This window comes from Dasypus novemcinctus, chromosome 21 (genome assembly GCF_030445035.2).
Source record: "Dasypus novemcinctus isolate mDasNov1 chromosome 21, mDasNov1.1.hap2, whole genome shotgun sequence".
NCBI lineage: Eukaryota > Metazoa > Chordata > Mammalia > Cingulata > Dasypodidae > Dasypus > Dasypus novemcinctus.
Window position 1 is genome coordinate 85,973,330 of NC_080693.1, and position 26,269 is coordinate 85,999,598.

General features: G+C 54.5%; 1 protein-coding gene and 1 long non-coding RNA gene across 3 annotated transcripts in view; one reads left to right on the forward strand and one right to left on the reverse strand.

The window, feature by feature from the left end:
• Window positions 1-372: 372 nt before the first annotated feature.
• CCDC57 (coiled-coil domain containing 57) overlaps window positions 373-26,269 on the reverse strand; it is a 146,126-nt gene continuing 120,229 nt past the window's right edge. Inside the window, exon 19 of one of the 2 annotated variants that reach the window (XM_058284943.2) lies at window positions 373-677. In XM_058284943.2, coding sequence (XP_058140926.1) covers window positions 496-677 — 182 coding nt within the window. In that variant the 3' untranslated portion in view covers window positions 373-495. The remainder of the gene's footprint in view (window positions 678-26,269) is intronic. The other variant, XM_058284942.2, reaches the window with a different exon arrangement.
• Window positions 7,150-9,753, forward strand: LOC139437188 (uncharacterized). The gene is made up of 2 exons (XR_011646977.1): window positions 7,150-8,617; window positions 8,889-9,753. It is a non-coding gene; the product is annotated as an uncharacterized lncRNA (long non-coding RNA).

The following is a 26,269-nucleotide window of genomic DNA, read 5'->3' on the forward strand; positions in this document are numbered from 1 at the left end:
CAGCGTTTCTGGGCTCACTGGCAGTTGGCTGTGGTGTGACGAGTGGCGGCCCCGCCCTGACCCTGGGGAGGCGACGGCTGTGGAAGGGGCTGCCGAGCCCCTGCCCTGGCTGCTGGCAGGGCCGGCTGAAGCCGGAGGAGCAGGCCACACCTGGGCGGGCGAGGGGCCAAGGGCCCTGGGGGAGGCCAGCCTCTGGGGGAGCCTCTGCCCAGGCCCTGTGGGTAGTCCGCCTCCCCAGGCAGCCCACCGCCCCCACCCCAGCCGCAGGGGGTAGGTGACAGTGGTGGTGGCCACAGGCCCCAGGTCAGGTGTCTGGAATCACAGCCCGGGATCGGGGACGACCGGCGACTCCACCAGCCAGAGACGCGGCAGGTGCACAGGCTTTAGTGGGCTCTGCACCTGCCTGGACAAGCTCCCCGAAGCGGCCCCAGCAACTACCGAGGAGGGGGAGAGGACGAGGAAAAAGGGGACGGGGAGGGGAGGGAAACCGCGGAGTCAGGCCTTCACGTTGTAGTTGGGGACCCTGGGGGGCCTCGGGGAGCTTTTCGGCTTTGCAGGCTGAGCCCAGGGGGCCCTGGGGGGCTGAGCCCTCGCCCGGGCACCCATCTTCACGCCTTCAACCGCAAAGGCCCCCTGCATCCTGGTGGGGCTCTGGCCGGCGTCTCGGTGGCTGCGGGCTGTGGAAAGCAAGAAGAGGGGCGTGTGGGCAGCTCCCCACGGGAGGCCCCAGGGGGCCACGAGGCGGAGGAGGTGGGCCAAGCCCCGCGGGCTACGCCACTGTGGAGGAGCCCACGCCCCTGCACCCTGGGCTGCGGCACGCTCACGTGACCCCAGGGCGCCCCTCGGGGCTGCGCCTGCGTGTCCTGGCCGGGGACTGTTGCAGCCGAGACAGCACGCCCCTTTCTGTGGCGCCTCGGCCCCCCAGGGTGGGCCGCCCTGGACTTGCTTGCATAAGCCTCAGCCTTGCTCAAGAGCCACGAGCCACGTTGCTCGCTTCCCTGATGCCCTTGTGGGACACACCAGGCCTGCTGCCCGGGCCGGGAGGGGCCCGCGCCAGCCTGCCAAGGCCACGCCGTCGGGGCGAGGCGAGCGGCCGGCAGCAGGTGCTCGGGAGGCTGGCCACAGCCCCTCGGGGAAGCTGGTGCCCAGGAGAGCCCCAGCCTCTCGTTCCAGCTAGACCAAGCGGCTCGGAAAGGCCCGAGGACCGCGGCCGCAGCCTCCTGGCGTCGCTGCTGCGAGCGCCCGCGTGGGGATGGCGCCTGCTGCCGGGTGGGCAGGCGGCTGCGCACGGCGGGTGAAGGGTGGTGGGGTACGCTTCGGTGAGGCCTGGCTCATGCTAGACCTTCCCACCTCTTGGTCCTGAGCTGCTAAACGCACAGCTCCCGACGCAGGCCCAAGCCAGAGGGCGGGCTGCCGTGCACACCCCTCCACGAGGACACGCTCCTGGTGGGCTCAGGGCCTTGGCGCTACCTGAGAGGCCCCTGGGCCTCCCCGATGGGGAGAGAAACCATCTTGGAGCAGCCAGAGAGACGGGTCCTGTCCCAGCAGGCGGTAAGGTAACTACTGCCAGCGAGGTCACCTCCTCAAGGAGAACCAAAAATCCTCAGATTGGGTTTTTTTTTGCATCAATGACGATGGCTATGTTTTCCTTTTAGCTCATTAATATGGCAAAACACGTTGAGAGGTTTTTGATGCCGGAGCAGGTAACTGGCCAGCCTTCTCAGCAGACCCGGCCTTCGTACGCCGAGGCAGTGCTGGGGCCACAGGCCAGCCTCGATTCACGCCAGGCATAAAACAGAAACCAGCGTGAAAAACTCCTCCAATCCCCGGTGCTTGGACCCTGTACCGCGTGCTCCTGAATGACCCTGGGGTTATAAAGGAAACCGTAAAATGAATGAAGGACTGTTTAGAACTCAGTTTCAGAATTTGTAGGACACACCTGAAACCAGGTGTGGCTTCCAATGCACTTCTCAGGAGAGCCCCGCAGTGCAAACCACCACGCTGTAAGAGGAGGAGGAGGAAAGCAAAGCCAGAACCAACACAGAGAGACACGAAGCCAAAGGCCGAAGGAGAAGATCCTCTCGCTGCCTTGACGCCCAAGGAGGTCTGATGAGGTCAGACACGGGACGGGACGGGATGGGAAGCCCAGGAAGTCAGGACACAAGGGACGCCCTGAACGGGATAAAGGTCCTGTTCCAAGCCCACAGCTCACACATCTCTGAGGGCCCTGGAGCAGTGTCCGCAAAGGTGTCCGCGACGATGCAAGGAAAAGAAGGTCCTCCCACTTTGCGTCTGGTCGTGGCAGCCAAGATGGGGGGATAGAGGAACTTCTGAAAACCTGGGGAAGGGGAAGCAATCTTTGCAACTCAGAAATAAACTTAAAAACAGAAGGAAAATTAAAAGCACACCGCAGTCATTGTATGGAGGGAAGGCCTCCGCCTCCTCCTTCCAGGTGAGGGCAGGTGCTGGGTCCAGCCACCGCTCCTGCTGCGCGGCTCTGGCCCCAGGCGGCTCTGCAGGACAGAAAGGAGAGAGGGAATTCCACTGAGGCCCAGGGGAGAAGCAGGGGCCCGAGGCTGAGGCCGGCGGGCTATTGGCCTGGGAAGAAGGCACTGGGTCCGACGGGTGGGCCAGGCTACGAACCCTGAAGCGCTTTCTCCAGGGGCGGCGGCCATTTAGTAATTGCAGAACCCTCAGAGCTGGAACACGGCTGCACCCATTGTCACGGGCAGCTGCCCTGTGGCCTCGCAGCCTCGCAGAGGAGGACAGAGGCCGGCCGCCTCCGCAGCGGGCGCCAAGTGCGTGCGGGCCCTTGAGAGTCGAAGGGGCGGAAGCAGGTTTGTTCCCTGAAGGGGTGCTGGTGTGTCCCGAGAGCCCAAGGCCACTTCTTCAGGAGCACCGTGGGTGCGGCCCCAGTGGGCAGCAGGCCGGGTGCTCGGCTTGGGGGAGGGTGGGAGCCGCAGCGGCGCGGCCGCCCCCCTCCCCAAGCTTGGAGGCACCTCCCAGGAGGCCCCGGAGCCCAGGGGGACCGTCGGAAACCAGTGCCCTAATGACTCCCCCAGGAGCCCCCCAGTGCCCAGGGAGCGGCGGAGAGGGCGGCAGCACCATGGGGACGTGTGTCCACTCGACGAATCTCGAAGAACCAGATTTTGGTTTTGCTAAATTTTTCTAGTGCTTTCTTATTTTCAATTTTATTCAGCTCTGCTCTCATCTTTCCTGCTATTTGCTTTGGGATTACTTGTTCTTTTTTAAATTCCTCCAGGTGTGCAGTTAGGGCTTTGATTTTAGCTCTTTCTTTTTTAATATAGGCATTTATGGCTATAAATTTCCCTGTCAGTACTGTTTTTGCTGTGCCCCGTGGGTTTTGGCATGTTGTGTTGCCATTTTCAATCGGGGTAGTTACTGATTTCTTTCGCAATTTCCTCCTTGACCTACTGCTTGTCTAAGAGTGCTGTTTAACCTCCGTATCTCTGTGCCTAATCTGGTTCTCTGCCCCTTACTGATTTCCAGCTTCATTCCATTGTGCTCAAAGAAATGACTTTGTGTAATTTCACTCTTTCTGAATTGGTCGAGCGTTGTCCTGTGGCCTGGCATGTGGTCGGTCCACCTGTGCTGGAGAATGTGCCCTGAGGGGCGGCTCTGGACGTGGCCCTCAGGTCTGGAGCCTCTAGTGTACTCCTGGTCCCTGCTTCTTTAGGGACCCTCTGTCGAGCTGTTGGAAGGGTGGTGAGGGGTGTTAGAGACCCCCCTAGGATGGTACAGGCACCTGCTTCTCCACTGAGGTTTCCCGATGTTGCCTCATTTTGGCTCTTCTGGCTTTTTCCTGTCTCAGTCCCAGCTCTCCGGCACCAGGAGCCGAGCAGTCCAAGGGGCAGGGGCAGGAGAGAGACAGAAAACAGCTGGGGGGAAGGGGGCACAGGGGTCAGAGTGCCGGCCACCAGGCGTGCCCGGGCCATGCTCCATGTCTGGATGGGTGAGCCCACACGTCTGTTGTTTTTTAAAGCCCTCTTTAGTGAGGCGTGCTTGGCATAAAATAAAATGCACCCATTTAACGGCTTTTACAGAACGTGTGCACCGTGCATATAAGGTCTCCTGACCCTGCACAGCCACCCCCGGCCCAAGCACCCACTGAACGGGCCAAGCCATCTCTGCACTTGCACATGGGCACGCGGGCCCAACTCCTTTCCTGGGTTATTTATGTGTGTTTGTTGAGTAGTTGTTTCTGGCACTCGGCTGCGCCTTCACTTGCTCACGCCTTCACCTGCGGACGGGCGTGGGACTGCTTGCCAGCTGGCACCACAGCGGGGTCTTCGTGTGCGGGTCCGTTTCCATTTGTCTCACAGAAACCTGGGAGCCGAGGGACTGGACGGCACTGGCTAACCTAAGGTGACGAGGTTTTCGCCTATGCTTGCTTCTGGAAGTTTTATAGTTTCAGCTTTTATGGTTTAGTGCTGTGATTGCTTTTTGGATTGAATTTTGTGTAAAGTATAAGGTAAAGGTTGAAGTTCATTTTTTTTTCTATATGGGTATCCAGTTGTTCCCAAGCAGTTTACTGAGCACACTGTCCTTTTGCCTTGAATGACTTGACAGCCTTTGTTGGAGATCACTTACCTTGTCCAGGTGTGTGTCTGCTTTGGAAATCTACCTCATCCTGCTGAGCCATTCCTCTCCCCAAGTCACCCCCACTCGCCGTGAACATGGAGCTTTATGGTGCATCTACCGGGCTTGAAATTCTTCATCCTTGTTCTCCTTCAGAATGACTTTTGATGCTCTGCATCCTTTGAATTTCCAGGTGAATAGTACATTTAATGGGCCAATTTCAATTTTAAAAGTCTGCTGCGATTTTAATTGGGATTGTGCTAAATCTGTCGATCAATTTGGGGGAGAACTAGCATCTTAACAACAGCCTTTCTTCCAATCTACAAATATGGTAGATATCTCTGTTGTTTAGGTCCTCTTTACATTCTCCTGCAATCCTTTGTTTTGGGTGTACAGGATTCAGTGTACAAGTATGTTGATTAGTACACCTAACTATTTCATGGTTATAAATGGTAGTATAACTGGCATTTTCATTGCAATTTCCAGTTTTTATTGGTACATATAAAAGTAGAATTGATTTTATTATATTGGTTTTGTATCCTGGGCCCTTGCTAAAGTCGTTTTTTAGTTGTAGTATTTTTTTTCATAGATTCCTGAAAGGCATTCCAAGTACTGGATCATGTGGTTTGTAAATAAGGCATCCTTGCCTATTCAGTCTTTCAGCATTAAGACATCAGCTAGAGGTTTTTCACAGATGCTCTTTATCAGGTTGAAGTTTCCTTCCGTTCCTACAGTTTTCCTTTTGTTGTTGCTGTTTTTACACCGTGAATGGGCATTCGGTTTTGTTAAGTGATCTTTCTCCACCTGTTGAGATGCCGCGTGGTTCTGCTCCACTCTGCTAATGAAGTGCACTGGTGCCTTTGGGTAGAGGCTCCCCTACTTCTCCAAGTTCTTTGTTCTACTCTATCTCTTCAGCTGTTAATCGCATCCAATGAGGTTTCCCTGTCAGGTAGGGCATTTTGTTATTATTTTATATTTTCCGTTTCTCTTCCTATGTCCGTGTTTTTTTGACTACCTGAACATAGTTATCGTAGCTCTTTGAATGTCTTTGTCAGCTAGATTTGTCATTGTTTCTGTCATTTCTGGGCCTGGGCCTGTTGACTAATTTTCTTTTTGATTAGGGATCACATTTTTCTGCTTCTTTGCATGTTTTGTAACTTTTGAGGGGATGTTAGATATTGTGACTATTATGTTGAGATTTTCTGTCCCGTAAAGAGTGCTGGGCTTTGTTTTACTAGGTGGTTAACCTGCAGGTCAGCTTGGTCCTTTCAAAGGCTATTTTGACGTTTTTCCGGGGCAGGTCTAGAGGAACTTCTCTCTGGGGACGGTTCAGCCTTATCGCTCTCTCTCGGGGGTGCTGGACGCCCAGGTGACCGCTGAGCCCAGCACTGTGACTGCGCGTGGCTCAGACACCGCCCTACCTGTGCGAGCCTCGGGGATTGTTCGGCTTCACGTCCCCGGTGTGCCCTCCGCCTGCCTCTTCTGGAGTGCTGCTCTGCTCCGGCACGGGCTGGTTCTCAGGAAAGACTCAAGACAAACCCCGTGTGGGGTTCCGGAGCTTTCTCTGCACCGCCCCTCCCTTCTGGACTGTGCCCGCAGCTTCCGGCTTGTCTGCCCCCCAGTTCGCATGTCCTCAGCTCAGGAGCCTGCCGAGGCTGCTCCGGGCCCCTCCTGGTGTGGCTAGAGAGGCCTGCAGGTTCCCGGGCACCCCTGGTGTTCCCCGCTGCTACCTGTTGTCCAGCGTCTAAAAACAGTTGTCTCGTACCCTTTGTCCATTTTTCTAGTTGCTTATGGAGAGAGACTGAAGCTCAGTCTTACCGCGCCATCACGGCCGGAAGCAGAGTCGGCACGTGCCGTTCCGTGGATCCAGAATAAGCACCACCGATGAGTTCATAACATATTTACTTTCTTACTGTACACGAGGTCATCATAACAACGTCAAGGGAAGAGCTAACCAAACTTTATTTGACCATCTGTTTCTCGAAAGGTTAAGAAGGCGTCTTGTGTTCCTTTCGACGCTGCAGGCTGAGGTGACGGGCGGAGGCAGGACGCCGGCCCTCGGCGCTGGGACAGGGCAGTGCCCTCCGCGCCCTGAGGTCTCGGCACATACGAGGGGTGCTCGCTTGTAGCAGTGTCAGCGGCAGGGCCAGCTCTCCTGCTCGCACGGCGGTGCTGAGGACGGAGCTGGGGGCCGAGAGGCGGGGCGCGGGGGTCCCTTCCCTCCCAGGGACCCTGGAGACGGTGCGCGGCGCTCCACCGGCCTCACGGCCGCCCTCTGTCCTCGCAGGGCCGCAGCCTCAGGACGGAGGGAACGCGAGCTGAAGCTGTACGACGAGGCACAGATGCCGCCTTGTCTGACTCACGTCCCTGGAACCCGGCCGGCAGGTGGCCCCCGGGTCTCGCGGCGTGCCCCGTTCACTGGTGACCTCGGGGCCTCCCCTTCCGCGAGCCGGGCTCGTCGCCCTCCGCTTGGTCTCGTAGGAGCCCCTCTGGCCTGCCCGCCTGCCCCGGGGCCGTCAGGGCGGGGCCTGGGACCTGCGGAGAGCTGTGAGGACGCAGGTGTGCAGGCCACGGGACGGAAAGAACAGGATGGGCCGTTCCAGGCAGGTGCACGCGGCGTCACGCGCTGTCCCGAGCTCACGCACGCCTCGTGATCACAGGTGTGCCGCTCAGCTCCGTCCCGGGAGCACTGGCATCTGCTCCCCCTCTCGCCCTCTGGGTATACAAGAAACACAAAGGACGTGAGTAGAGGCCGGAGGGCAACGCCAGGGACCCCTGGGCCCTGAGGCCTTGTGTTGAGAGCGTGTCTTCACGAGGGCAAAGCTCTACGTGGAGGGGCACAGGGGCGCTGTGATGGAGCGCCTGCCTCCCACGGACGAGAACCCGGGTTCGATCCCCAGTACCTCCTGGACAACAAAAAACAGCTATAAACCTTTACGTGTAGCAAGTGTGGCAGTGCCACGGCCGGAAACGCCCTGTGACTTCAGACGAAGGCCCGCGAGCCTGCGCCTAGGGCGCGCGCGCACGCCTCCAGGAGGGCCAGGGTGGTGCCTGGGGCTTGGGCTCCCCTGACCGTGGAGAGGACCGATGAGCCCCTGCCTCCCGGCCAGGGCCGCTGCCCACACGCCCTTTGGCTTCGGGTCATCATTTGAACTTGCCGCACGCTCTGTGCCGGGGAGCCCTGCTTCCCAGGGCAGCTGGCTGGGCTCCTGCAGCTCAGCCCACGCTGGTTTGTTTTTGCCAGTATTTGAAAATGTAGACGTTTCTCTCTCTCTCTCTCTCTCTCTCTCTCTCACACACACACACACACACACACACACACACGATTTCCAGCTCTTTTAAAATGGGGAGACCTGGCTCACTGGACCTTCGTCCTCGCTCCGGGCAGAGCAGCCTGTCCCTCGGGCCCCCGCGCCGGCCTCCTGATCACAGCCTGCCCGCCCCTCCTTGGCACTGGGGTCCCCGGCCCCCCCGGCAAGCACGAGGTGGCTGTGGGACGTGGCGCTGCGGTGCGCGCTGCCCGGAGGTGCCCGCGGGCGTCCAGCGCTGGCACAGGCCTGCCCAGTGTGCCCCTGCGGCGTGGGTTTCCAGGGCCCCGGTTACCCCCCTTACACCTCAGGGCACCTTCTTTAACGCAAACAACTCGGCGCAGGAGAAACTAGGGCGATTTCCAAGAAACCCATCAGGAAGCGGCGGGGGGCTGGCTCCCCCCACCCCCGCCAGCGAGGCCCGCCCCAAGGGGCCGTGGGACCCTCCAGCAGCCCCCGCCAGCCTCACCTTCGCCCTTGGGATGACCGTTGCCCTCCCCGCCCCACCCCTCTGACCCCCCAGGCTCAGAACCCCTCGTCCCCGGGGACCCCGCCCGCCCTGTTTGGAAAGGGGGTGCCCCCGCGGCCCTCCCACCCCAGCGACCCCCTCAGCCAAGCCGCTGCCGGTCGCCTTGGAGAAGGCACGAGCCTGGACCCACAGCACACGCGCCGCGGGGACCAGCTTCTCACCCTGGATTTCGAGAATGCGGGTGAGGACCCTCCAGGCAGCCGTTTCCACCCCCCGGCGCCTGGAGGCCTGGGTCGGGGAGGCGCCCGCAGCGCAGGCAGCAGGGCCGGGCCGAAGGGCGGCGGGGCGCGGGGCGGGGCTGCGCGGGTGCCTGGGTCACACCTGGCCGGGCACCCAGAGGCCGGTGGCCCCGCGGGGCCCAGCGTGGGGATGTCCCTGATTGTCCGGACTCCCCGGTGGCGGCGGAGGGAAAGGGCGCCGAGTGTCGCACAAACAAGAGCGCCTCCACGCAGGGCGACATGGCCCGGCCTCCAGCACGCCCGGGCGCGGGCTGACACCGCCACTCACCACTGCAAAGGCTTCCGCGGGGAAGGGCGTGAGCGAGCCATAGGGACGAGAAGCGGGTGTTGTCTCTCAGAAACCGGTGCTTTTCGAGGTCTGGATTCCAAGGATGAAACCCTTCACCTGGCGTGTACCTGCCGTGTGGGCTGTGTGACACAGGAAGCGAAACGAGGCTTCAGAGAGACGGTTCCAAACTGCCACTGCCTGAGCAATTCTCTTCTTGCCAGTGACCCTTCACATCCTCACTGAGGGGCTTACTGTTTTTATTAACTGGGTGTTCTGGGGCAAATGTCACATTACTATGATTATTATTTTTAAGAAGTATCGGAGATTGAACCCGGGACCGCGTACGTGGGAAGCAGGTGCTCAACCACTGAGCCACATGCGCACTCCCCGCCCCCATCACATTGTTTTAATGGGTTCTTTTTTTCAAATGTTATTTCTATTCAAAAAAACAACAGACAAAAGGCAGCTCAACAACTTACGGAAGCATTAATCCACAAAGATCGCCCAGGCCCCTTTAGCTCATCTAATCCTAAAAACAAACTCAGTTGTTCCTCCAGGGCTGAGAATGATGCACAGTGAGCACAAGGCCCCCTAGTTAATGAAGAAAATGAAGACGAGGAAACGCTGAACCATATCACAGCTCACGAGACAAAGCCCCATAGTGTGTGGTTTTTTTACCTTTAGGATTGATACAATACCTTCTTTGCTTTTGCTGCAAAAATGCTACAGTATTATTAACCATAGTTTACGAGTTACATTACTTATGTTTTCCTATGTATAACTATATTAATACCTTGTAGTTGAAGAACATTCCTGTATTTATTTTATTTTTCTCCCCCCCCCCGCGGTTGTCTGTGGACAGCAATCTGTGTCTCTCTTTGTTGTATTGTCTTGCTGCGTCAGCTCTCCGTGTGTGCAGTGCCACTCCTGGGCAGGCTTTTTTTGTGTGGGGCTCCCCTATGCAGGGAACATGCCTGCATGGCACGGCACTCCTTGTGCATCAGCACTGCGCGTGGACCAGCTCACCGCATGGGTCAGGAGGCCCTGGGTTTGAACCCTGGACCTCCCATGTGGTAGGCGGACGCTCTATCTGTTGAGCCAAATCCGCTTCCCTGTGTTTATATTAACCACGACTCCTCATCTACATCCAGAAGCACTGCTGAACATTCCCTATTTGTCCTCCAGCTGTCCTCAACTAACATTAACATCCCAAACGACCAGTTTCAGCCACCATCACGTCCCTAAGTGTTTGCTACAGTCCTTACACTGTGCTGCCGTCTGCTCCTCCATCACCACGCGTTTACAGCTGACCTTGTTAAACCTCCTCCATGCATCCGGATCTTCTCCCCCTTCTCATCCCACATCCGTCTCCCACCAGCCTCACTCCACAGTCCTGCTCCCTAGGTCCACTCGCCGTGGTTAGTTCCCATCAGTGCAGCCACAGGAGATCCATCCTTTTGTGTCTGGCCTAGTCCACTCAACACAGTGTCCTCCGGGTTCCTCTGTGTTTGTCGTGTAATGGTTGCTTTTATTTATTTATTTCTTTGGGGGGGTTGTTTGTTTCTTTATTTTTAATAATGTAGGAAGATCTTGCCAATTGCTGCTTCCCCAAGCATTTTATTGCTCTAGAAATTGAAAACTCTCTTATTTAGCTTCAAGGGAAATTCTGTCAGGATTTTTATTAGAATTACATGGAATGGTTATGTCGATTTGGAGAAAATAGCTGCCTTTATTTTATTTACTTGTATTTTTTTAGGTACTGGGGCTAGAAATTGAACCCAGAACCTCCTGTGTGGGAAGCCGGGGCTGTCACCTGAGCCGCATCCGCTCCCAATGCAGCTCCCTCTGTAAGACTGAGGGTGCCCGCAAGGGCGCGCGCCCAGCCTGCGTCACGCTGTAAATCACCACTGGGCAGCCTCGCCCGACCACACACTCTTCTGGACGATCTTTCTGGACTCCCCCAGGCTGTGGACTTTGGCTCCTAAGGACAGGGTCATTCTCCCAGTTATCTCCCTGCAGTGACCTGTTGTGGACGCACTGGCCTGCTGGGGAGGGGCGGGGGTCAAGGCCAGCAGCCATAGGGACAGTTGCAGGAGAAGGACAAATAAGTGGGCTGGGGGCTGCAGAGAAAGGAGGTGGGACGGGGGGTCAGAGGGGGCCAGGAAGGGCTGAGGGTGAGGAAAGCCTGCAGGGCGAGGGGTGTGGGCAGGGGCAGGGCCACCGGGTGGATGTGGTGTGTGGGGGGCACAGGGGTGGACGTGGGGGGGCACAGGTGTGGGTGTAGTGTGTGGGGGGGGCACAGGGGTGGACGTGGGGGGGCACAGATGTGGGTGTAGTGTGTGTGGGGGGCACAGGGGTGGATGTGGGGGGGCACAGGTGTGGGTGTAGTGTGTGTGGGGGGGCACAGGGGTGGACGTGGGGGGCACAGGTGTGGGTGTAGTGTGTGTGGGGGGCACAGGGGTGGACGTGGGGGGGCACAGGTGTGGGTGTAGTGTGTGTGGGGGGCACAGGGGTGGATGTGGGGGGGCACAGGTGTGGGTGTAGTGTGTGTGGGGGGCACGGGGTGGATGTGGGGGGGCACAGGTGTGGGTGTAGTGTGTGTGGGGGGGCACAGGGGTGGACATGGGGGGCCACAGGTGTGGACGTAGTGTGGGTGGGGGGCACAGGTGTGGACGTGGGGGAGTGGGGGTGCGGGGTGGTCCTGGGTCCTGAGCCGGCTGAGGCGAGGTGGGGAGGGAGACACGCGGGGCCGGTGGTGGTGTGGACAGAGGCCTTGGGCAGGCGCCCTGGACGGCGCCCTCAGTGGGGAGAAGATGGAGTGGCGCCCAGCACAGCCGCCACGGGTGCTCGAGGAAGAAGGAAGAGGCAGTGGACAGTGCGGGCGGGGCCGGGGCGGGTGTCACTGCTTGGCCACAGCGACCCCAAAGGGCCAGCGCCCGCTGATATAGGGCATCAGCCTGTCCGTCTGCCCCGGGGCCCTGGGCCTGCCCGGCCCCATGCTGGGTGTCCTCCAGGGAAGGGCGGCTGGGTGCAGAGTGGCCCCCCCGGGAAGCCCCTCTGGCCCGGGCCGGCACAGCCCCCCACCCCCACCCCAGGAGCCTCACCCCGGCTCCCCGGGCGGTGCCGTGCCTGGGCGTGCCTCCCACACTGAGGGCCAGGGTCTCCCGGGGCTTCTGGAAAGCTCTTTGGCCGCTTCTGCTCAGCACCTGCTGGACCACCTCACCCCGTCCCCAGGGCTCTGAGCCGCCGCCTCTCCAGATCCAGGATCCACTTCACAGTCCAGTGCTCGGTTATCTGCTGTTAAGCACACCCACTGAGTTTTCAGTACACATGGTTACGCTCTTCATTTTTAAAGCTCGCTCTGGTTCTTCCCCGAGCCTGCTCGTTGCGTCCCGATGGGCCCTCGTTTCTTGAGCATGTCTGGGCAGCTCTGCCTGCTGCAGCGGCTGCAGCGGGGCCTTCTGGGTCCCCACTCCCGAGGGTCCTGATTCTTGGAATCTGATTTGTGCAAATCCTTCGTGACCTGGAAGGAGCCCCCCCCCCCATTTCTATTTGCTGTTGGCAGACACTCTCAATACAGTTCTCAGCTTGGGGGGGGTCAGACCACCCAGGTGGCATGAGACCAGCCCCCCCAGGCCACGGCTCCTTGCCCCTGACGAGCAGCCCCCTGGAGCTCCAGCTCTGTGGGGGGAGGGGGGACCTGTCCCATGGCCTCGGGCCTGGGGGCCCCGCGCCTTGTCCCCAGGTTATTTACTTATCCCCCGCCCCATGTTGTTTTGTACTCGCTGTCTGCTCGTCTTCTCTTTAGGAGGCACTGGGGACTGAACCTGGGACCTCCCATGTAGGAGAGAGGCGCTCAATCACCTGAGCCACCTCAGTTCCCCGCTTAGTTGTGCCTCCTTGTTGCATCATCATCTTGCCCCAGCCCATGGTGCCAGCTCACTGTCTTGTCTTCTCCAGGAGGCACTAGAAACCGAACCCAGAACCTCCTGTGTGGTAGGCAGGTGCTCAATCACTCGAGCCGTGTCTGCTTCCTTCACCTGCTCTGTAGACCCTTGGTGGCTGTGAAACCAAACCTCAAGTCTGGGTTTCAAGGCCCATCTGGCAAAACTCTACCTGGTAGAGCCAACGCCAGGGCCGGCCTCATGCCAGGGCTCTTTCTGCACTTAGCTTTCTGGCCTGAGAATTCACTACCTTCTTGCACTTTAGGGATGGTTCACAACGATGTCAGTATTTTATTCAATCATTTGAGCTGCTTTCAGTGGAAGCATCAATCCAGGCACTTAGCTGAACACATCACTGGAGACAGAAAACTGGAACTTTATATTTAGTTAATAGGTATTTAAATGTGAGGGGAAAGGAAGCAGATTTGGCTCAACAGATAGAGCATCCACCTACCACATGGGAGGCCCAGGGTTCAAACCCCCCGGCCTCCTGACCCATGTGCAGCTGGCCTGTGCGCAGTGCTGATACGCACAAGGAGTGCCCTGCCATGAAGGGGTGTCCCCCACGTAGGGGAGCCCCATATGCAAGGAGTGCACCCCGCAAGGAGAGCCACCCAGTGCGAAGAAAGTACAGCCTGCCCAGGAGTGGTGCCGCACACACAGAGAGCTGATGCAGCAAGATACGCAACAAAAGACACAGATTCCCCATAACGCTGGCAAGAATCCAAGCAGACACAGAAGAACACACAGCAAATGGACACAGCAGACAACTGGGAGGGGCAGGGGGAGAAATTAAAAAAATAAATGTGAGGGGAAGAAAAAACATTCTCCCTTGAAAAGACACCCCCCCCCAAAAAAAGAAAAAGAAACAAAAAAAGTTTCCCATATGTTGGGAACTGAGTCATGTCCCCCACCAAAGGCACGTTCAGGTCCCAGTGCCTGGTCCTGGGGCCGTGAGCCCACCTGTGAGCGGGCCGGGAAGAGGCCGCTGGCTGAGCTGTGCCCGGGCTGAGCCAGGCTGGGCCTCCGTCCACCTGAGGCAGATTAGCGCAGGGTGATGGGGAGGCTGACCACAGCATGGCCAGCAGGCACGGCCGGCAGATCGCACGGCTGCAAGCCCTCGCTTGCGCCACCACGAGCGGGGTGATGAGTAACTGCTGGAGCCCCTCCCCCAGCATTAGCTAGGGGGTGGGGTAGTTAAGAGTTTAAAAGGTCGAGAGAGCCTGCACCAAACCTTGGTGTGTATTTCCACCTTTCTCTCCCATTTCTTGGCAAGTGCTGTTCTTTCCCCCATTTCCCAAGTAAGTTCTTTTTACTGGCCCAATTCAGTTGGCGTGAACCTAGAGGACTCCGATGATTCTCTGTCTGTATTTGGCGAGCCAGCCAGGAGAAATATAAGTGAGTGGTGCTCCCAGACCCCTGCCGGAAACTGAGTTTTAAGGCCTGTTTTTGCCCTTTTTTTTTTTTAAGGATTTATTTTATTTATTTCTCTCCCATTACCCCCCCCCCATTGTCTGCTTTCTGTGTCCATTTGCTGTATGTTCTTCTGCGTCCGCTTGCATTATCAGGCGGCACTGGGAAACTGTCTCTTTTTTGTTGCGTCATTTTGCTGCATCAGCTCCGTGTGTGTGCAGTGCCACTCCTGGGTGGGCTGCGTTTCTTTCATGCAGTGCAGCTCTCCTTGCACGTGGGGCTCCCCTATGCGAGGGACACCCCTGCGTGGCATGGCACTCCTTGTGCACAGCAGCACTGCATGTGGGCCAGCTCATCACACGGGTCAGGAGGCCCTGGGAATTGAACCCTGGCCCCTCCATACGGTAGACAGACGCTTTATCAGCTGAGCCACGTCCGCCTCCCTGTTTTTGCACTCTTTGGGTTCTGCTGTTTCAAAGGGGATTAACAGACAGGGGTTCCTGGATAAGCTCCCAAAGGACATAACCTGGGTCTGCTCGGACTCCCGCTCGCTCTCCAGGGTGGCAGGGCAAGTCCCCAGGCTGTGCAGATCCAAGGAAGTTCTGGGGAGTGGACTAAACCGCCCTGGGGACCGAGTGGGCACAGGGCCTAAGCAGAGCAGGGGTCCGCAGGGGGTCTACCTTTCTAAATTCAGAATGGCTACTGTGCGGTGTATTACGTCCTTAGATTGGCCAGTTAGCTCGCTTTTAATTACGGTGCCTTTGGTCTCCCAGCCCCTGCGGTCCTCGTGCTGGGGCTGAGAGGCTTTAGATTGCCCTAGAATCCGAAGACGCATTTGACAGCAAGGCCTAAGGGGGGGGGGTGGTCCCTGAGGTGTTTGCCCGCAAGTCCGAGTTTTTATTTTTTATTCGCTTTAACTGGCGGTTTGGCTGAGGACCTCAGCCCTGGGAGGGGCCACGGGGTGAGCTCGCCCACAGCAGCTCCTAAAACCCCCTCAAAGCGGGCCAAGCAGCCGGCCCGTTCCTAGCGGGAAAGCCCCGCGTGGGGGGTTCAGTCTGGGAACGGCACCCCTAAGACTCTGGGGACGCCCAGAGACAAAGCTCCTGGTCCCCAAAACGTGGGACAGCGAGCAGGGCTCCCCATCTCCAGGACGCTGGCCGGCTCGGCGAGTAACCAGTTCCGTCAAGACAGTGGCTGGACGCCACCCAAACGGCTGACGCGCTCTCTCCTCCTAGGGGAACGGGCAGCTCTTAAACGGACACCGCCTGCCCCATCTTCTGCCACACCGCGTGGCCACAGTACGGCTGGGAGTGGGCTCTGTACGGGACCCTGAATTCCAGGTAAGCCTGTATAAGAGAGGAGAGGACACGCAGACCTGAGGGCCGGAGGCCACAGCCCTGTGGCAGCGTCTCCTTGAAGCAGGGGGTCTTACCACGGTCAGTGGGACAAACAAAAGGCGGACCACCCTGCCTTAAAGGGAGGCAGCGGTGCTCTCTCATTACCGAATCCCTCCCCTGGAGAATAAGCTCCTCGCTGGCCATCAATTACGAGGAAAGGTCCCTGGCTCGCCAAGCTCCCCGCCTATTTCCTTGTAGCGCCCCGCTTCCTGTCTTGTCGGGGCAGGGCCTCTCTAGACCCCTGGGCCCCATATCGAGCAGCTGCCCAGGAATTTCCCTGAAGGAACGAAGCTGCAGGGCCCTGCATGAAGTTTTTGCCGTGGACATACACTGGGAGCTTTGCGTCCAGATGATTCTAAAGTCAAGTCTCCCTACACTAAGCTAAGTGTGTAAAATCCTCTCTTCTGTTGTAACCTGTGCTTTAACTATTAGTCGCTCCTGCCTACGAAATCGTGTGTCAGGTTTGGGTTCTCCTGTTACAAATTTGGTAACGGTGAAAGGTAACATGAAAAAAAAGTCTTTAAATGCCAATGCCATCTTGCAATTAAAATAGATACATAAAGAAAACACTAGTGGAGCTAATTCAACAGCGGGAAAAAAAAGTTACTGAATTTTACTAATAAAATTGTTTTAGTTGCTTAATGAATGAAAGTGCTCAAATTGTTTTTAAGTGAAAACTCAGTATTAATAGAAACTGTAACTAAGAGTTAAGACCATTATATAGATGTCTTTTTATTATAAAACAGAAGAATAGTAACTGAAATTATTATAACTGGGTGGATGTAGCCTAGACGTAGCTGTTGTCATGGTAATCTTAAACTAAGCTCACCTTTGGTTATGGTTACTCAGTAACTAAGTCCGCCCAGCCTTCCACTATTGTGATGGTAACTGCAACCCGGGTTTGCCTTTGCTTGGGGTCAGTTCACGCTCAGCCTCGCCCTGTGCCTTTGCTCACCGCTGTTTCCTAGTGCTCCCGCCCCCAGTGGCTCAGGGGAAAGCCACCACGAGCCACCCCAGCGTCCTATCCTTGCACTGGTGTTAGAGTTCCTGCTTTCTCATGCCGCCACGTGTGGACTAAGCTGCTGCCCGGTGGGATCCTCCGCCCTCGGGCTTGAGCGTCCACCCTCCAGTCCAGCGGCCGCCGTGGTGTTTTCTCTGAGGACTGGGAAGTGGGGGAGCCTCCTGCCTTGCCTGTCTGGGTTCCTTAAAGTGGCAGTTCATGGGAGGAACCAGCTTCCCTGAGGCTCCCAGAGCCTGGGTGAGCATACACAGAACTAGTCTTGCTTATCCAAGTTCTGCTAAAGTCTAAGTGGGAAATAAGCAGAGTTCTGAATCAAAGGAAAACTGTATTAAAGCACTGGGGACATTTGGGTTATAAGCCAATAATTGAGGAACAAAATTCTTAAGCAAAACTGCATGGTCACAGTGCAAATTAGAGAAAAAGAGCCTTCGAAGAAATCTTTCAAATGCTATTTTACAGTTAAACTTACTTTGTAAAAGAATAAAAGTTTAAGTTTTGTTTCTGTGTCAAATTATTCATGTCTGCCTATCTGCTCAGTATCTTCATGAATGGGGATGATAATATCAAATTAGCAATAAAAATTCTTAAAAGATTGTTTAAAAATTGTTAAAAGTTAAATATGCAGTTATATATGTGATGAATATTCCTAGAGCCCAAGTTAGGCTAAGCAGAGCAGAAAGGTCAGCTGGAAATCTGAATATAGGAACTTTTAGGGAAAAGAAAAAGATTTTCCTGAGCTTTGACCTACCCCGCCCCCAGGGCCTTCTCTTTGCAAGAGCTCTGAGGGAGGGGCCAGGTGTAACCGATTAAAACTCCACCCAGCAGAGAGAATTAAGAATAATTTGTCCTGTACCTCCCCAAATTAAGCCTTTTAACAGCCTTAAAATAAGGGTACTTAATAATTCCATTACCAAATTTCAGTAAGTGAAAGTCCTCAAAAGCTATGGAAAGATCTTTTCTAAATTATGATTAAAACAAATTAAATGAATGTAATATATCTGAGAACCTAGTAGTATGCTTTTAAGATGATTTGGTTTTAGAATTTTATTTAACAAAAAATTTTTTTTGCCTCCTGTAAAGGAAGGAAAAAAAAAACATTCCTTGCATAAATTGTAATTTATTCAGCTTGGATGTTATCTCTTTGGTTTCTAGAATACCAAGTAAATTAACATTATATGTATTAAATCTTTAAAATGAAAGTTATAAATTCATGTTTAATTAAATGAAGCTAAAGAAGAAAATGTTGGGAAGCAGATGTGGCCCAATGGATAGGGTGTCTGCCTACCACATGGGAGGTATGCAGTTCAAACCCAGGGCCTCCTTACCAGTGTGGAGCTGGCCCATGTGCAGTGCTGATGCACGCAAGGAGTACCGTGCCACGCAGGGGTGTCCCCGCGTAGGGGAGCCCCATGTGCAAGGAGTGCGCCCCGTAAGGAGAGCCACCCAGCGCGAAAAAAGTGCAGCCTGCCCAGGAGTGGCGCCGCACACACAGCACACACCGAGAGCTGAAGCAGCAAGATGACACAACAAAGAGTGGCACAGATTCTGGGTGCCACTGACAAGAATCCAAGCAGACACAAGAATACACAGCGAATGGACACAGAGCAGACAACTGCGGCGGAGGGGGTGGGTGGCAGGGAAGGGGAGAGAAATAAAAACAAATCTTTAAAAAAAAAAAAAGAAAATGTAGATCTGCTCTCTCTTAAATGGATAAAGTAAATTTCACTGGCAGCTAACTGTAATTTAATAAGCTTATCTTAAGGTAAAATAACCAGTCTATGTGGTTATGGTTAATTATAAAGAGTTTTCTTCTAAACCGAAGCATTTAAATGACTAATTCCAAGTAGTCATTATTCATTAGAAAGCTAAACTGATATTAATAGCAAAAAGTAACTGTAACAAGAAAACCTGTCAGAGGCCACCTCAATCTTCATGTTAAAGTGGTGGTAAGGAAAAATAATCTTAATTCCATTGAGAATCTTCAGTTTTCATAAAACAACTGAGAAAGTAAGTTTTCCTGTGCTAAAATAAAATACCTGTGTAAATTAATGTCATCATGGTAAAAGTGTAGAAGTAGAAAGCAAAGTACTAACAAGTTAACTTCACTTGATGTGTTATACATAGCATTGGAAGTGCTTAGGAAGTGTATATAAAAATCAAAAGAAGGGAAACGGACTTTGGCCCAGTGGTTAGGGCGTCCGTCTACCATATGGGAGGTCCGCAGTTCAAACCCCGGGCCTCCTTGACCCGTGTGGAGCTGGCCATGCGCAGTGCTGATGCGCGCAAGGAGTGCCTTGCCACGCAAGGGTGTCCCCCACGTGGGGGAGCCCCACGCGCAAGGAGTGCGCCCGTGAGGAAAAGCCGCCCAGCGTGAAAAGAAAGAGCAGCCTGCCCAGGAATGGCGCCGCCCACACTTCCCGTGCCGCTGACGACAACAGAAGCGGACAAAGAAACAAGACGCAGCAAATAGACACCAAGAACAGACAACCAGGGGAGGGGGGGAAATTAAATAAATAAATAAATCTAAAAAAAAAAAAAAAAAATCAAAAGAAGTGTATAAGAATCAAAAGAGATAGTCTTAAGTATATCAGGTTCTTTTATACATTCAAACCAGGCCTTCAATGCACGCAGGTTGCCTCTCCACTGGAGGTACTGGCCAGGTCGGTCACTGACCCCTAAGACAGTGACGGCTCCCACTGCATCCCTGGTTGTGCCCTGAAGCAGGGCGAGAGGCACTGCAGCAGCGGGGCTGGCTCGACACAGCCAGTGCCCAGTGGCCACTGCCTCCCGATGGGCTGTTCCACGTGCTCCCGTGCGCTCTGCAGCAGGCTGGGGGAATCCTGGAGCCCACCCCCCAGCTTCTCTGAGGGTCAGCGGTGCTACAGCTTGCTGGCTGTGTGGAGGACGTGCTAGGTGGAGAGTGAGCACCAGAGTGCTGTGAGTAGAACTTACGCACAGCTGGCATCAAGGCCTGCTCCATGGAGAGATGACATGGAGGGTGTCGCAAACCTGGTGAGGTCTTTAACCGCAGCTCAGAGATGAGCTTAGGCATTAGGTAGTGCATTCATGTACTACGTTCTGCACCTACATTGCTCCCATTCTAGATATATCCTGATGATTCCGGTGATATCGTTCCTACTCTAGACCATGTACAGAGGGACACGGAATGTGTTCAAAGTTCCAGTAAACTTCATTTTCTAAGTAGTTAATAAACAAGCCTGTAAGATAAAGGAATAGCCACCTTGCCTGAGAGCAGAGGGGGCGACAGCCTTTTTAATTAAAAAAAGTCCACCAATTAGCGTGGGGGCGGCCTCTCCAGGTCTCCGCCCACACCAGGGGAGAGGCGTGGGAAGCCAGGTCTCCCTCCTGCTCCTTTCCAGACCCTGTCCCAGCTTCCCCTGGAGGCCTGGCAGACCCCCATGCCTCCTGCCAGCACTAAGCGTTTCCCCCAGAAGGGAAGTGGCAAGCGGGTGGGCAGGCCCCGCTTCAGCTTAGCCCCTTCGGGGGGGTCCGTGGCAGCCTTCCCTCGCCCGGGACCTGGAGACCAGGCTCTGCGCAAACCCTGGCAGGGGAGCAGGCCTCACTCGCAGCAGAGCCAAGATGGCAGGGACCTGACTCTGGGGTTCCATCACCCCTGCAGCTGTTAAAGCCAAAGGGACAGCCAGCCGGGTGGGTGAACTCAGCCCCAGGAAGTGCCCGCTCACCAGAAGCACTTGACGGGACGTACTGGTGCCAGTCACTGGACAGCCCGAAACACCTCTGCGATGGACGAGGCTAAGCCGTCTGTGTCAAAGACGGCCGTTCCCTCTACTCCAGCCCCAACGCCCGCTGCTGGGGGAGGGCAAGCCAGACACCCCGTAAGAAACCTTGTCTGTTTTCATTTCCTGTAGCTTCTCCCTAGACAGGAGCTACAAGGGCAATGCCTCTTCTCAGCGCCCTCTTAGCGGTTTTTTTTTTCCTCTTAGCCGTCTTAAGTGTAACCACCACCAAGGAGCGCTGGGCTTGGCAATTTACACCAAAACCCGTTAGCTATTACAATCTCTCCCTAGAGCTAACAGCACGGAGGAAACTAGCTGTGCCTCAGAAGTCCCACGACAGCAAACACTGTCTTGCTGCTGTGGTGCTGGAAACCACAGAGCCCGGAACACACCAGCAGCACGGGGGCACAAGCGCCTCTTCTCAAGAAAAATGCTGTTTCCGTATAAATCGCTCAGGACAGTCCTGAGCAGCATCTGAAACCTGCAGGAGGAAGGCCCCAACTCCAGGGAGCAGCCTCGGGGCCCTGGCCTTCCTCACTCGTGCCCCAGCACACTCGCTGGCTTCTTTTTGGACCTACTCACCACCATCTTTATCCTTTTAGGGGGTGGTGTATCTTCAAAATTCTAACTAAGTTCATTTCTTCCAGAATCAACACCTTCCAAAACAAGATACTAGTCACGCGGGGATTTCAGTCATTTCCTACCACAGGTCAGACCTGTCTTCCCTCCGCCTCAGCAGAACAGCCCGAGAGGCGTACGCCCTGTGGGGCAGGACGACTGCCCAGAGCAGCAGGAAGGAACTAGGGGAGAATGACCGTGGCCCTTGGCGAGCCCCGGCACGGCCGCACGCCTCACGGCCGCAGGCCCCCGCTGGGACCTTGAGTTGAAACTCGAGGGCCCAGTTTCCCTTTCCAGGACCCCCGCTCGGCCCTGGATACTCCAAATGGCTTCCCTGCTGGCCCCACCATAGGGGGTGACCAGGAACCGCTGGCGCCCCTCCCCCAGCATTAGCACGCGGGCGGCGTAGTTCAGGTTTAAAGGTTGAGAGGGGTCGGCACCAGGTCTCGGTGTGTATTTCCGTCTTCTGCTCCCATTTGTCAGCAAGCTCTGTTCTTTCCCCCATTTCCCAAATAAGTTCTTTTTACTGGCCCAACTCGACAGGTGCGTTCATAAATTCTTTTATGCATCAGAGGCCTCCGACGCTTCTCCGTGTTCACAGCTAAGTCCTGGCAAGAAAGGACACTGGGCCCAGAGGGAGACGCCATGGGGAGCCAGAGCTGGACGTCAGCGCACCCTGAAGGAGGAAGGAGATGCCGCCATGCGCACTGTCACGTGGCAGAAGAGCCAGGGTCGCCGGCAGACCCCTGGAACACCACGTCCCGGGGAGGAAGTGTGGCTTTGCTGGGGTCAGTTTGGACTTCTCCCAGCCTTAAAACTGCGAGCCGATAAACTCCCTACGTTTCAGCCGCCTCAGTACCACTGCAGGGCATTGCTTTGTGCAGCCAGGAGACTAAAACATTTGCCCTTTACCATCGTCTATTTCTACTTTTCTGCGTGTTTTTATGAGGAAGGGGTGCTGAGTCTTGTCAAGTACCTTTTCTGCATAAACTGAGACGATCATGTGATGTTTTCCTTCATTTTATTACTGTGGTGACTACATTAATTGATTTTCTATGTTGAACCATCCTTACGTACCTGGGGTAAGTCCCACTTGAGGGAAGTGGATGGGGCTTGAGCAGCTGGGTGCCGCCTACCACTTGGGAGGTCCCGGGTTCAGGTCCAGCGCCCCCCAAAGACGACGAGCAAGGCAGCGAGCTGACGCAATGGACTGGTGCGGTGAGCTGATGCAGCAAGATGATGCAGCGAGATGACGTGACTAAGAGGCACAGCAAGGAAACAATGAGAGACACAACAAGCAGGGAGCGGAGGTGGCTGAAGTGATCGGGTGCCTCCCTCCCACATGGGAGGTCCCAGGTTCGGTTCCCAGGGCCTCCTAAGAAAAGAAGACGAACAGAGAGCAGACAGAGAGGGTAAACAATGGGGTGGGGGCATAAAAAACATAAACCTTGAAAAACAATCCTGCTCGCCCAAGGCAGGTAGTTATTTTCACGTGCTGCTGGGCTTTGCTGGCTGGCGTCTCGCTGGGGACCCCCATCGACATTCCTCAGGGTGCCGCCTTGTGGGTTCTTGATCTGGCTCTGGGGTTAGGGTGATGCTGGCCTCAGAGTGAGCTGGGAAGTGCTCCCTCCTCTTCAATTTTTGGAGGAGTTTGAGCAGGACTGTTGTTAACTCTTCTCTGAATGGTAAAGCTCGCCAGGTGAGCCACCTGGTCCAGGGCTTCTCTTGTCGGGAAGTTTTTTTTTTTTTTTTTAAAGATTTATTTATTTAATCCCCCCCCTCCCCTGGTTGTCTGTTCTTGGTGTCTATTTGCTGCGTCTTGTTTCTTTGTCTGCTTTTGTTTCTTTGTCCGCTTCTGTTGTCGTCAGCGGCACGGGAAGTGTGGGCGGCGCCATTCCTGGGCAGGCTGCACTTTCTTTTCACGCTGGGCGGCTCTCCTCACGGGCGCACTCCTTGCGCGTGGGGCTCCCCCTACGCGGGGGACACCCTTGCGTGGCACGGCACTCCTTGCGCGCATCAGCACTGCGCATGGCCAGCTCCACACGGGTCAAGGAGGCCCGGGGTTTGAACCGCGGACCTATTGTCGGGAAGTTTTTGATGACGGGTTCCATCTCTTTTTATTGAGTCCTTGAGTCAGTATAGGTAGTTTGTAGGTTTCTAGGAATTTGTCCATTTTGTCTATGTTGTTTATTCATCGGTGTGCAGTTGTTCATGGTATCCTGTTACAATCCTTTTTATTTCTGAGGGGTCAGTAGCAACACCCCCTTTCATTTCTGAGTTTATTTGCGTCCTCTCTTTTCCATCAGTCTAGCTGAGGCAGGGGTTCTCAACCATGGGACCCCTTGGGTCCGTGAGCTTGAACTGAAAACTCAAAAAAAATTATTCTTGTGGGGACATGTTGGTGTGGTGTGATACATTTACTAAATAATACACAGCAGAGTGTGGACTCGGTGAGGGGTCCGTGGCTTTCCCCTGACTGGCTGAGGGGTCCCTGGAACAGAAAGGCGAGGAAGCCCTGAGCTAAAGGTTTGTCAGTTTTCATGATCTTTTCAAAGAACCAAGTTTTGGCTTTGTTAATTCTCTATATCATTTATTCCTACTCTGATCTTTGTTATTTTCCTCCTGCTCGCTTTGGGTTTATTTTGCTGTCTCCAGATATTTCCTGATTTCCCTTGTGATTTCTTCTTTGACCCACTTTGACCCACTGATTTTTTAGGACCATGTTGTTAACTTCCATATATTTGAGGATTTTGAAGTTGTTCTGTTACTGATTCAGAGAAGATGCTTTGTATAATTCCTATCTTTAAAATTTATTGGGGAGCAGATGTGGCTCAAGCAGTTCAGTACCTAAAAAAGTACCCAGGACCTAAAAAACACAAAAACCACTGAGGCTTGCTTTGTGGCCCATGCATAGTCTGCTCTGGAGAGGAATCCACGTGCCTCTGCAGGAATGTCCTGCCATTTTGGGTGTGTGCTCCCTCCGTGCCCGTTAGGTCCAGTTCAGTGATGGCACTGCTCGCAGTCAGAGCCCGGGCAACGTCCAGATCAGGGGTCATCAGGAATGCTTTCTTCCCCAAGACCGGCGGTGAGCCCGGCTCCTCGGCCACACGGCAGGCACGGGCGGCCTCTGCGGCCGCTCCCTTCTCGTCCAGGTTGCTTGGCTTCAGTGTCTTGCTCCGGTGGTTTCTCCCTCTGCCTGGATCTCACTCTCCTTTGAAGAACTTCAGTAGCAGGATCAAGGCCTATTCAGCCCGGGCTGACCACTTAGCGGAAGCCTCTCATCAAAAGGTCCTATTGCACCAGGTCCACACCCACAGGAGAGGATTAACCTTAAGGACACGCTTTTCTGGGGTCCATACAGTTTCAAATTACCACAGCATGTAATAAACTCTGAAGCGGCTGTGGCTCAACCGATCGAGCTCCTGTCCGCCATATGGGAGGCCCTGGGTTCATGTCCCGGGGCGTCCTTGTGAGGGCAGACGCGCCTGCACGTGCCCACAAGCTCCATGGAGAACCGACTCAGGAAGGTGACGCAACAAAAAGGGAGACAAGCAAAAACACAAAGGAGTGCTTGGTGGATGGACAGAGAGAGCAGACAGCAAGCAAGTCGTGGGGGGGAGGGATAAATTAAACAACAACAACAACAAAAACCACAGCTAACATTATATTCGACACTGGAAGCTTACCCTGGGATCAGGAACAAGACCAGGATGCCTGTCACCCCTGTTAGTCAACACGGTACTGGAATCCTGGCCAGAGCAACTAGCAAGAACAGGAACTAGAGGGCATCCAAACAGGAGAGGAAGAACTCTGCCTACCCGTGGGTGATCGATTCTATACGAGAGTCCTGAAAAACCCGCAACAAAGCCACTAGAGCTAATGAGTCAACTCAGCAAAGTGGCAGGGTGCAAGGTCAGCGTGGGAAAATGAGTGGTGTTCCTGTACACTAGCAATGACCAATCTGAAGAGGCAGTCAAGGAAAAATTCCATTTGCAATAGCAAGGAAAAGAAACAACTATCTAGGAATAAACTTATCCAAGGATGTAAAAGAATTATACATGGAAAAATACAAATTGCTGAAAGAAGTTAAAGAAGACCTAAATAAATGGAAGGACATTCTGTGTCCATAGACTGGAAGACCAAATATTGTTCAGATATCAATTGTACCCAGAGAGATATACAGAGTCAAGCAATTCCAATCAAAATTCCAATAGACTTCATCACAGAAATGGATAAACCAATGATCAAATTAATATGGAACAGTAAGCAGCCCCGAACTGCCAAAAACATCTTGAAAAAGAACAAAGTTGGAGGACTCACACTTCCTGATTTCAAAACTTACTACAAAACTACAGTAATCAAAACAGCATGGCTGGGAAGCAGATGTGGCTCAATCAGTTGGGCACCCGCCTACCACAAGGGAGGTCCTGGGTTCGGGTTGCAGTGCCTCCTAGAGAAGACGAGCAGATGCCACAAGCAGGCAAACGCTGCAGCCTGTGAAAGGCGGATGTAGCTCAGGCCACTGCACACTCGCCTCTCACGTGCGAGGTCTTGGGTTTGGTTCCTGGTGCCTCCTGGAGGAGGCGAGCAAGCAGTGAGCAGACAGACAGAGAGCCATTTGGGGGAGGGGGTGATAAATAAATTTAAAAATAAAGCAAATAAGTCTTAAAAAAAAAAAAAAGTGTGTTACTGGCACAAGGACAGACATATGGGCCAGTGGAACTGACCTGAAAATTCAAAAGGAAACTCTTAGACCTTTGGCCAGTGATCACTGACCCAAAGGTGGGGAAAGAACAGTCTCTTCCACGAACGGTGTTGGGAAAACTTGACAGCCACATGCAAAAGAGTGAAGGTGGACTGCTGCCTCATGTCATAAAAGAAAATGACCACGAAGTGGATCAAATACCACATACCCAAGTTAAAACGATATGACTCCTAGAGGAAAAAGGGAAACCTCTTTGGGTTTCTTAGATGATGGTTTCTCAGACTTTACACCAATAGCACAAGAAACAAGAGGAAAACCAGATAGATGGGACCTTTGCCTCAGTGGACTTAATCAAGAAAGAAAAAGACAACCCACAGAATGCGAGAAAATATTTGGAAACCATGTATCTGGTAAGGGTTTAATATAAAAAAAATTTATAAAGACCATCACCAACAAAAAGAAACATGACC